An 11,222-nucleotide genomic window follows, 5' to 3' on the forward strand; every position below is an offset into this window, starting at 1 on the left:
GAATTCATGAACAGTTTTTCAAATTTATCAAGAATTTTTGAATTCATGAACATTTTTTAATTCTAAAAAAAATAATTCCTCACATTTTTTTGAACTTCAAAACTTTTTTAATTAGAAACCGACCTAGATTAAAAAAATGACCTTGGTAAAAAATGACCTAGAAAAAAACCTAGTGTAAAAATAAAGTGCCGCACTCCTAGGCCAGCCCACTAACGGAAGGCTATGAGCGCGCGTTGCGGGTGACACAAGTGCAATGATGGGCTCTGCAAGCAGAACATATATGTCTTCCGCTTTTTGTCCTTTTCAGCCTGATGTAAAAACACAGCACTGCTGCTCACATGAAGGGGCTAGTCTCGTGACTCGGCAGCCTTCGCACATTTGCCCGCCTATGAGAATAGTTTAGTGCTGGTCAGGATGGTCTTCTTGCCCAAATTTCCTCGCATCTTCTTGTCCCGTGTGCCTATGCGAATTGCGATCATGATGACCTTTAGGGAAATTCCCGGAATGGAATGGCGCACTCGACATAGGTTTCTCCTAAGCGCTGGGTAACATCGAGGGTCGTGCTTGCAGGTGCCCAGGAAGATGGCAAAAAACTGGTCACACAACTACTCTCGCAATTCGATATATGACTAAGGAAAGTTCATGATCCAAGACTAGGCTGGCCCCTTCAAGACCAACGAGAGCCAGTTTGCCATCACTTCTCTGTCCCACCCGCGGCATGCATGGCCGTGGTATTGAGTTGGAGGAACTCCATAGGATACTGGGTCCCATCGTACTTCTAGGAGACTTCAGCCTGGAACTTGGGAGGTCACACCACATAGTGCAGCTCCGCCATGAAAGACTCACATCCACGTCATATGGTGCGGTTATGTCCCCGATCGGGGAAGGCATAGAGATGAAATCCACCCTTGGCTCTTGGGGGGCTCGAGGCTCGCTTGCGCTAGGGAAGCGTGAGTGTTCTGGTTCTGTCTGTTGCCGCTAGGGTGCATGCACGAGCCCTTAGCTTGTCCAGGGGCATTATTGGAGGAGGCGGTGTGGGGTCGTGCCTCACAGTTCTCACGCTCGCTACGAGGATGATGTGGCGACATTACCGTGGTAGCAAAGCGCGGGTGCTCCCACCACGAAGCGGAGTGTGCCCTGCTGATGGCCAATCGCTCACGAGCGATGTCCAGCATGTCTGCAACCTCCTTGAGACATGAGCCCAGTAGAGGCTCCTCCTCCACCGGGCAGGAGGATGTAAAAGGAGCGTGTCAACCACCTCGAGTGTGATTGTTGGTGTAGTCCCGAACCGCTAAGCTGGTGACGAACCCGTTGATGGCTGCCAATCACGGGGCTGCCTTGCTGCAGCGTGGACGCCTTAGTCCCCCCCCCCCCCCCCGCACCGCTCTACTTTCTTAGGAGTATGTGTGAGATGGCCCAGAAACCTGCGGTCGTGCCTCGCCTGCCATGGCCAGTGGGTTAGCAATGGGAATTTGAGAAAGAACATAGCCTTAGCCCCCCTACCTGGCGCGTCAGATGTCAGGAGTGTCAACTCAAGACATAAGGGATCAAGGATAACCTGTATTTTGTTTGGCTGGGGGCTAAAATATAAAAATTCAAAAAATTATGAGCATTGTCAAACCCTTGAAAATTTTGTTATTTGAGAACGTTCTTTCAAATCCAAGAAATAGGTTTTGATTCACGATCATTTTTTAAATACACAAAAATATCGAATTCCAAAAACAAATCCAAAAAAATATTCATGAATAGTTTTAAACTCGCGAGTATTTTTCAGAACCACTGACAATTTTGAATTCACAAAAAATTCAAATTCACGAACTTATTTTTAGTTTCTTGGCCATTTTGTGAATTCATGAATATTTTTGAATTCATGATCAGTTTTTCAAATTTATCAACAATTTTTGAATTCTTAAAACCTTTTTTAATTCCTCAAAAAAATTTTAAATTTCAAAATAATAATAATTAGAAACCAACCTAGATTAAAAAATGACCTAAAAAACCCTAGTGTAAAAATAAAGAGCCGCACTCCTAGGTCTGCCCACTAACGGGAGGCTATGAGAGCGCGTTGCGGATGACGCAAGTGCAATGACGGGCTCTGAAAGAGAACATCTATGTCTTCCGCTTTTTGTCCTTTTCAACCTGTTGCGAAGACCCAACACTTCTGCTCACATGAAGGGGCTAGTCTCGTGACTCGGCAGCCTTCGCACATTTTTCCGCCTATGAGAATACTTTAGTGGTGGTAAGGATGGTCTTCTTGCCCAAATTTCCCCGCATCTTCTTGTCCCGCCTATGCGAACTGTGATCATGATGACCTTTGGGGAAATTCCTGGAATGGCATGGCGCAATCGACGCAGGGTTTCTCCTAAGGATGGTTAACAGTGAGGATCATGCTTGCAGGTGCCCAGGAAGATGGCAAAAAACTGGTCGCACAACTACTCCCGCAATTCGATAGATGACTAAGGAAAGATCATGATCCAAGACTAGGTTGGCCCCTTCAGGACCAGCGAGAGCCAGTTTGCCATCACCTTCGCCGTCCCACCCGCGGCGAGCATGGCCATGGTATAGAGTTGGAGGAACTCCATAGGATGCTAGGTCCCATCGTACTTCTAGGAGACTTCAGGCTCAAACTTGGAAGGCCACGCCACATAGTGCAGCTCCACCATGAAAGACTCACATCCGCGTCGTGTGGTGTGGTTATGTCCCCAATCGGGGGAGGCATAGAGATGAAATCCACCCTTGGCTCTTGGAGGGCCTGAGCCTCGCTTGCACTAGGAAGCGTGAGTGTTCTGGTTCTCTATGTTGCTGCTAGGGCGCATGCGCTCAGCTTACCCAGGGGCATTACTGGAGGAGGCGATGTGGGGCCGTGCCTCACGGTTCTCAGGCTCGCTACGAGGATGATGTGGCGACATTATCGTGGTAGCAAAGAGCGGGTGCTCTCGCTGTGTGATGCCCGGATAATTAAGCTACAACAATCCCAATTTAATGATTCCATGTCATCATTTTCACTATTGCTAAATCCCCCTTTGATTCAATCCGGTTCAATTTCAAATTAAAGTAAAAATTCAAATTTCTCAAACATGCAAAATAAAATGTTCAAAGTGTGGCAAATAATCCCAGGATATTTTTCATGTTGGAACCAACCTCTTCTGGATTCCCAAAGTGCCCCTGGAAAATTATATAATGGTCCAACTACAACAAACGTAATCTTTTCAAAATAAACAAATATTTATGAGTTTCCAAATAACTCAAAACTTTATGTTTCGCTCCAAGATATTGTGCTTGAATTTTGTGCCAAATTTCAAGCTGAAGTAAATTCATTTACTATAGCAAGTAAATAGAAATCAGTGGTAGAAATGTAAAGAAACGAGAAAAAAGAGAGGAAGTAGATGACCTAATCTACTGGCACCCTGGCCTATTTAGCAAAAATCGGCCCAGCTAGCCCCACACGCCCTCCTCTTCTCGCTACAGGAGGCTGGGATGGCCGTGGCGGCCATCCGCCGGCCGTGGCCACTTGCGTGGCGGCCATCCGACCCCTCCCGGCGTCCTACTCGACCTACAAGTCCTCCCCGAAGCCCCCGTGACGAACCCTAGCGCCCCAAGTGCATTCCCCCTTTTCCCCTTGCTAGATCCGCCCACTCCCGATAGCCTTCGCCGCTCACCGCCGTCGATCCCGCGCTCTCCGACGACCCCGAGCCCCCGCGAGATGTCACGGAGCTTAGCCGCCCTCCGCTGCGTCGCCTGAGCCGTGCCACTGGAGACGACGGGCTCGGCATCGAGCGGATCGAGCTCGTCTCCGTCTTCTGCGTCGCCGGTGACCGCCGCCGTCTTCGTCATCCCCTGCTGCTACAAAGCTGTCGAGGGTCTTTCTTGGCCGCTCGGTGAGCTCCTCTCTCCCTCCATTCCTTCTTCCCGTGGCCGCATTCGTCCCTAGCTAGTTCGCTGCCGTTGCCGTGCCTCTGCTTCCGCCGGCGTGCTCGAAGTCGTGCCGTTGCTCTGCGTCGAGCTCAGATGAGCTCGGGATCGTGCTCATCACATCCGTGCGGGCCCGTTGCACCCCTCCCTCGCGCTCTGTCGAGCCCTGTAGCGCTCAGTTCCAGCCACAGCAGCATCTCGCACCACCGCCATTCGACGCGACGTCGTCCGGCCGTTCGAACGCACCCTGCCCGCGCCCTCACGCGCATGTGCCCGGGCTTGTCCGCGGCCCGGCCCTGCCGCCACGACCGCGCCCTGCTGCTATTGCCGCTTGCCACTGCTGCTTGCGCCTCCGCCGCTTGCTTGTACTGCCGCTGCTACTCTGCATACTGCTGCTGTGGCCTGATGCTGCCACTGCCGCTTGCCGTCGCCCACCGCGGAGCCACTGCCGCAGCCGCCCCGCGCTCGCGCACCGCGTGCCCGCACTGCCGCGCTCGGCGCTGCTCCCCCTCGCCTGCCGTTGCGGCTGCCCCGCCTACGCACGCCTGCAGCGCCCGAGCCATGCCACTGCCCAACGCTGCTCTATTGTACTACTACTATCTACTGTAGCTGCTACTAGTTAGCTTTTGGTTTTCTACGTTGGCTAAGCCCCTAAACAGCGAAAATTCGTTGGCGTGCACGAGCTCGCCTGCTCACGTTATCTGTAGGCGTCGGTCCTCGTCGGGATATGGAACACACATCGTATTCCAGCTCGTAAACGACAGCTCATTTAATGGTTGACGCTAACGGGAAGAAACATCGTTTGTATGGTGCCGGTGACGGACGTTGAGGTGCTAGCGACTCAACGTGTATCCCTGCCAGACTGAATTCCGCTCAGGATCGGCCTACCTACTCCATTTAACTCCTCATCTGTCATCGGCGGCGGCTCAGTCTATAACAATCCATCCCCAAATCGAAGAAAGAAATCCTAGTTGCACACTGTTCCTCAATAGATCCCCAAGTCGGAGCAAGGAATAGCAGTCGCAGAAAAGTTAGCAAATCTGAATCAAGGTGCTGATCCGGCGGCACTTCCAATCGTGCCTTGTCTGGACTGTGGCAGGAACGTAGTCGCCTACCTTGATCGTGGCAGGCCGAACGCCGGCGAGTGATTCTACAAGTGCCGCAATCAAAATGTAAGTGTCCTGTTTTTGCATAGATTTCTTCAGATTTGTTCAACATTTCTTGTCTGAACCTTCTTCGCCGGTCAACTACAGCCGTCAGGTGGTGGATACGATTTCTACAGGTGGCAGCAAACGTACGCCGACCACCTCACGTCCCTTGGTCCAGCCGCACCCCCATTAGCGCAAATCGAGCCAGGATAGGAGCAAGGCGGCCAAGCTTTGGGAGTTCAAGATTCAGGTGCCGCACGCACCACAGGGTAGCAGAACGGCATGCCGGACGGCACCCAGTTCGTTTCTTCAGTCAGCGCCGCTGCAGGATACATGCTCGCCGCGCTTCCAGCTGCTGGGCGCCAGGGAGCCATTGCCGTTGACGGTGCATCCATTAATCTGGTGGTCTCCGTGGCCAACCTCGTCATTGGCGTGGCATTCCTTTTGTTGGTTGTGGCCGACATGGTCATGAACATGCTTGGTTAGGCGTCAGCTGCCAATAAGGGAGCACGACGTACCATTGTACTCGCAAATCAAGTATTATGACATTTGTATCATAGGTTAGCAGCCAAGTATGTAATGGTGTAGGCGCAGCGGGTGTTGCTGATGGCGTACTTTTGTAATGATCGAGTTTAAGCCGTGTGATGTACTCTCGTTTGTGCAACTAATATTAATGAAAGTCTGTTTTTAACTAAGCAGGTGTAAAAAGAGAAGGTTAACTCTGACGGATCCCTCTCAAAGGGTTTGAAAATCAAACTAACAGGATTCCTGCCAATTGCACACAGCAGGGGCCGCATCGACACCTGTAAGGCGTCACCTGTATTGAATTACTGCTACTACTGCCCAGCGGTGCAGAGGAACATGATGTCAAGCAATTTGTAAGTGGGGAACAGATAAAATAAACTGAATCTCCCCTCACACAAGGCACCAGACCAGATTGATTTCTCAAACAAGAACGCAGTGAAATACAGAAGGGGGCATGCATAGGCACACTGCAACATTAGGCAAGTCTTAATCTCATACATTTTTTCTTCTACATGATAAACATTCAAACCACAGTGACAACCTGACCACAAACAACACGTAGTACTTCTTCACTGACGGTTATTATTACAACAGAGAGTCTTGCGGTTAAAGTTAATGGCTACAAAGCCCTCAACAACACAGAACAAAAACACTGAATCTAAATGAAGTCACCCGCAAATTGCATTTGGCTCTAAGGTAGCATTTTCAACATGGAGTAAAACCCTAGGCTTGCTGCAGGTGTTTTTTTCTGTGACCACCGACGCCACAGTTTTGAGTATTTTGCGTCTTTCCTTTCTTTTTGAGGAAGATCACCTCTTTGTGGACATGTGGTGCTCTTGTGCCCTGGTTCTCGACATATACTGGAGAAGCGAGTTTGTTTACTTGTCCTGCATCCATTTTCAGCTTGTGCATTTGTTGTCGGTCTTTACTTCTTGCTTTTTGCACCACGATCAACATACGGAAGTTTACTCCTACTGGGAGTTATTTACCCAAAACCACTACATTATGGGCTAGGGTAACAGATCAGTACCATATTTGAGGCAGGGCACAAAAAACCACCAACAATGGGGCTAATCTGTAATGCGGAGCACTGACGCTGCGTTTTAGCCCAGAAAACAGCGAAACCGCAGGTGGGGCCTTCCTGTCGAGATGATGTGGCAAAAAAAAATTCCACGTGGGCAGGTTGACTAGTCTCTTTCTCCTCTCTCTCCTCTCTTCTCGCGCCGGGGGGCTGGATGCAGGTGGCCGTCGCCCACGCGCCGCCGACGTTGGGCGAGCTGTCGTGAAGCACGACGTCGAAGGCGGTGACCCCCTTGGAGTCCATGAGCCTCCGCACGGCGGAGCGGCACTTGGTGGTGGTGATGTCTTCCGTGAGGGAGTGCGCGCCGCGGACGGGGCGGATGGGCACGAGGTCGACGCCGACGACGAAGGCGCCGGCGGGGGCACGGGCGACGGCCACCTGCATCCAGCCCCAGCGCCGCGCAGAGGTCGAGCACGGCACACGCCGCGGACGGGGCGGATGGGCACGAGGTCGACGCCAACGACGAAGGAGCCGACGGGGGCACGGGTGACGGCCACCTGCATCCAGCCCCCCGGCGCCGCGCAGAGGTCGAGCACGACGCGCGCCGCGGACGGGGCGGATGAGCACGAGGTTGACGCCGACGACGAAGGCGCCGACGGGGGCACGGGCGACGGCCACCTGAATCCAGCCCCCCGGCGCCGCGCAGAGGTCGAGCACGGCGCGCGCCGGCGGGATGAACCGGAAGCGGTCGTCGAGCTGCTGCAGCTTGAAGGCCGCGTGGCTCCGGTAGCCCTGCTCCTTGGCGAGGTGGTAGTACTCGTCCTGCCGCTGCTTCCCCTTCGCCTTGCCCATGGAGCTCTCGACTTGCATCGGCAGAGATGGCTCGCCGCGCACAAGCTGCTCGACAGAATGCTCCATAGAAATAGAGATGGGATGAAGATGATCATGTAGTCAATGATAGGCGGGCCCCGCAGCTCATCTGCCACCTCAGCTAGTCAAAGTTTTTTTTCTGTGCTTGGTATTTGCCACGTCAGCCCGACAGGCGGGACCCACCTGTCGGATTCGCTGTTTTCTGGGCTAAAACGCAGCGTCAGTGCTCCGTGTTATACATTAGCCCCATTGTTGGTGGTTTTTTGTGCCCTGCCTCAAATGTGGTACTGATCTGTTACCCTAGCTTATAATGTGGTGGTTTTGGGCAAATAACTCTCTTGCTGGTGATTGGTCGACCAAGCTTTTGTTTTCGTTCTGGAGCTTTTAGCCCCATGAAATGACCAATTGCACGTGCCACTAGCATCAACGGTGAGTCAGTGTCTGGCATCACTTTCTCTATTGCTACTTCCATCGCCCTGTACTGATCTGCAAATGCAGCTCAACATTCATTTTATTGAACTAGTATACTGAAAAAGAGAGGACATCACAAAGAGTGTGCTAACAAGAATGGAAAATCAATACAGTAGTCTGTCAGTGAGTGTTGTGTGATGGCCTGTGCTCACTTATGTACCAGCCGTTGTCATTTGATCGGAGTAACTATATCATTATGGGACACTTGCAACGGTAGGAACGTGTGTTACTTTTGTTTGGGACCCCCTGTGAACATTTGAACAAAAAGAGCAAATGTTTCAGTTCGTTTACCTGTTGTTGCAAGCATATGACAGACAATATGTTATGTAGACAGCGTCCCTAAATAATGGATAGAGTCCCTAAATACTACTCCATGAATACATGCCATGTCTGTCCGTGGAAATCAATTCAGATCAAATACGATTCAGCACAACAAAGTTCACATAGTGTAATCAAATTCAAAGGATATACGAACTAAGAATACAGGGTCAGATTCATATACCTCCTGGTCAATCCAGGCTTCTGAGGATCGTCTTTGCCAGTTGATTGCTCTGATTTCGGCGCCGACAGGATCGCATCCTCGCAAGTACTGTTTACATCTAGTTGTACTGTCAGCGCTGCATCACCCGCATCACCGATGCTGGACTCAGCGGGCGTGCAGACTAGAGTTTGAGTGGGTTTGTTGCCCGGTATGGACTCGCTGCCGGCAAGATCCGGCAGGGGAAACCTATGAAGAGAAGGGAGCACACTACTAAGCTGGTCTCCTAATTACAGCGGCCGCAACTACAAAGATAAAACACGGGACGGGACCATACCTATCCACCGGATCTGATAGGAACTTCCCTCAAATCCACCGTCTCCCGCCTCCGCCGTCGCCATAGCCATGAGCTATGCGCCTGTGCTGTGACCCAAGGGATTTATTTGGTTTCTTCAAGCGTGCAGTAGGGGGAGCAGGGACCCACGGTGATATATGCTAATCGGTTACAAACACGGCGTTACTTGTGATAGACTACGCAGACGGTTAGATGTCATGTACCGCTCACCCCGCGTTAAGTACCAACGGAACAGACTGAACGGGGGCCGTCATGTTGCCGGTGCCGTCTCTATATAGTACTGTTCGATGGGCCGTATCATACTTTCATTCATGCGATCACATTGAATACATGCATGGACGCTGCATTGTCCCATTGGCACGCGTTGCGGGAGCAGGCGAGCTCGTCCTCGCTATCGCCGCTCTCTCTAAACAGCCCTTAATTAGTGGTTAAACAGTTTTTAATATGTGTAAAAATAATATGAGTAGGTAGTACATTTGACGAGGCTCAAATGTTCTCATGGGACCAAATCCACTTGATACATGGATTAAATCCTATGAAAATCATAAGTTGCTATCTTGTGTTAAATAGAGAACATTTTTAACCTCTAGCATTTGTGTTAGCGTGTTTTTTGTGTGTGTGTCGTGCGTGTGGCCGGCTGGGTTCTGCCCATTAGAGGCCAGCCCTTCCTGGTTTAGCTAGTATTTTTAATTAGTGGCTAGATTAGCCTATGTGTAGATGACATGTGGGTCCCTTTCAATTAGATTAGTTTTATTTATTTGTTTAGGTACAACCTGTGACATGTGGGCCACACCCTGCCCTTTTGACTAGTCAAAGTTGACTTGGTCAACTCGGTTTAAAACAAATTACAATAAACCAGAAATTTTAGAATTTAATTAAAATTTTGAAAAATCATATAAAATAAACTGTAGCTTGGATGGAAAACTTTATACATGAAAGTTGCTCAGAAAAATCCAATGAATCCGAACACGCGGTCCTTTCATCTATCACGTGCTCCTAGCATGCTGAACATGGAACATTCCTCCTCCGGTCCTCTGTCTGACACAGGTCCAGAACCGGGAAAACATTCCCGGTTGACTTCCCCTTTCACCGGTATCGTGTAGCACCACGTTAGAACACGTCTAACTCTGCATGTTGTCCTGTTACGCACTCGCTTGCTATGTATTTACTGTTTCTTCCCCCCTCTTCTCTTCGGTAGACCCCGTGACGATGCTGATGCCCCTGTGACCGACGACCCCCCTCCTTCTCGTCTGAGCAACCAGGCAAGCAAACCCCCCTTGAGCATTCCGATATCCCCCATTTCTTCCCTCTCATGCTTGCATTAGAACTGCTACTGCTTTCTGTATGATCCTAATCTGATGCATAGCCTGTTGTTGTTACCTGCTTTCATACCTTACCTGCTTATCCTAAACTGCTTAGTATAGGTTGGTTAGAGATCCATTAGTGACCCCACCTTGTCCCAGTTGCCTCGCTTTATGTTCGATGACTCGATCAACGTGATCGACGTCCATGCCCCGACACCGCACATCACCCCTCTAGTTGTACGACTCTGCAGAGTTACCATCGAGTGCCGAGGGTGGAACCTCTTACATCACTCCTGATGAGATCTCTGTAGTGTAGCTATCCGGTCGTGGTCATCGAGGGTGATTTCCTCCTTAACTACTTCCGATACGGCTCTGTCGTGCAACCCCTCAAGTGTGAACCTCGAGGGTGGATCCTCTTACGTTCACCTTGATGATTACATCGAGTGGAATTCACCGGGGGTGATTCCTCGGGTTTTCCCCTTGGTGTTAGACACATAGTTACTATGGTTACTATGACTTTACACTGAGCCATGTTACTAAGACGGGTCGGCCCTGAGGGGTACCCGCACGAGCTTAATAGCGAGTGATGTGGAGTCGGGTTGACCTGGAAGGTGCCCGCGAGATACTTACAAGGCATGGCCGGGCATTCTTAGCCCTTGCCGCAAGTACTCGAGATGGGGCGACGGGGTCACATCGATCGTGAGTCTCTGCTCGTTACCGCGTGCTCCTAATCCACTACGGTTTGGATATTTGATCCGAGGGGCCTTTGGCCTGATAACACTAACCATCACGTGGGCATAGTATGGGCGTTCTGCGTCGTATACATCAGCCGAAGCCTAATAGACGTCATCGACTGAGCGGTGCGCGCCGGGTTGGACTGCGTAAGCTCCTGCCTTGTTGAAGGAGGTCGCTAGGTCTGCTCACCGGCCGCCCACGCAACATGCAGGAGCTCCCGGGGCGATGGCCCATGACCCCTAGGGGCATAGGTTTAGTCCGGCGTGCTGGCCTCTCTGTTAAGCCTAGGTCGGGTTGCGGCGTATTGTTTGGTCGAGGCCGGGCATGACCCGGGAAAGTGTGTCCGGCCGGAGTTAATCGAGCGTGGTGGGTAAGTTGGTGCACCCCTGTAGGGAAGAAAACA

At 51.0% G+C, this 11,222-nt stretch overlaps 1 protein-coding gene and 1 long non-coding RNA gene across 8 annotated transcripts; one reads left to right on the forward strand and one right to left on the reverse strand.

The window, feature by feature from the left end:
• The first annotated feature begins 3,271 nt into the window (after positions 1 to 3,271).
• Positions 3,272 to 5,755, forward strand: LOC123103385 (uncharacterized). 2 transcript variants are annotated; one of them, XR_006449766.1, is made up of 3 exons: positions 3,473 to 3,878; positions 5,012 to 5,084; positions 5,166 to 5,755. It is a non-coding gene; the product is annotated as an uncharacterized lncRNA (long non-coding RNA). The 2 variants fall into 2 exon arrangements; XR_006449765.1 differs by having other exon boundaries at positions 3,272 to 5,084.
• Positions 5,756 to 6,127: 372 nt separating this feature from the next.
• LOC123103384 (uncharacterized) lies at positions 6,128 to 8,956 on the reverse strand. 6 transcript variants are annotated; one of them, XM_044524951.1, is made up of 4 exons: positions 8,763 to 8,956; positions 8,450 to 8,674; positions 8,100 to 8,193; positions 6,128 to 7,962 (listed from the first exon to the last, which is right to left on the reverse strand). In XM_044524951.1, exon 4 carries the CDS (start codon positions 7,522 to 7,524, stop codon positions 6,589 to 6,591), a length of 936 nt encoding a protein of 311 aa, XP_044380886.1. In that variant the 5' UTR covers positions 7,525 to 7,962; positions 8,100 to 8,193; positions 8,450 to 8,674; positions 8,763 to 8,956; the 3' UTR covers positions 6,128 to 6,588. The 6 variants fall into 6 exon arrangements, with proteins under 6 accessions (XP_044380886.1, XP_044380887.1, XP_044380888.1 ...); XM_044524952.1 differs by lacking the exon at positions 8,100 to 8,193 and adding an exon at positions 8,239 to 8,337; XM_044524953.1 differs by lacking the exon at positions 8,100 to 8,193.
• Positions 8,957 to 11,222: the final 2,266 nt, after the last annotated feature.

The sequence above is a fragment of the Triticum aestivum genome, chromosome 5A (assembly GCF_018294505.1).
Source record: "Triticum aestivum cultivar Chinese Spring chromosome 5A, IWGSC CS RefSeq v2.1, whole genome shotgun sequence".
Lineage (NCBI taxonomy): Eukaryota > Viridiplantae > Streptophyta > Magnoliopsida > Poales > Poaceae > Triticum > Triticum aestivum.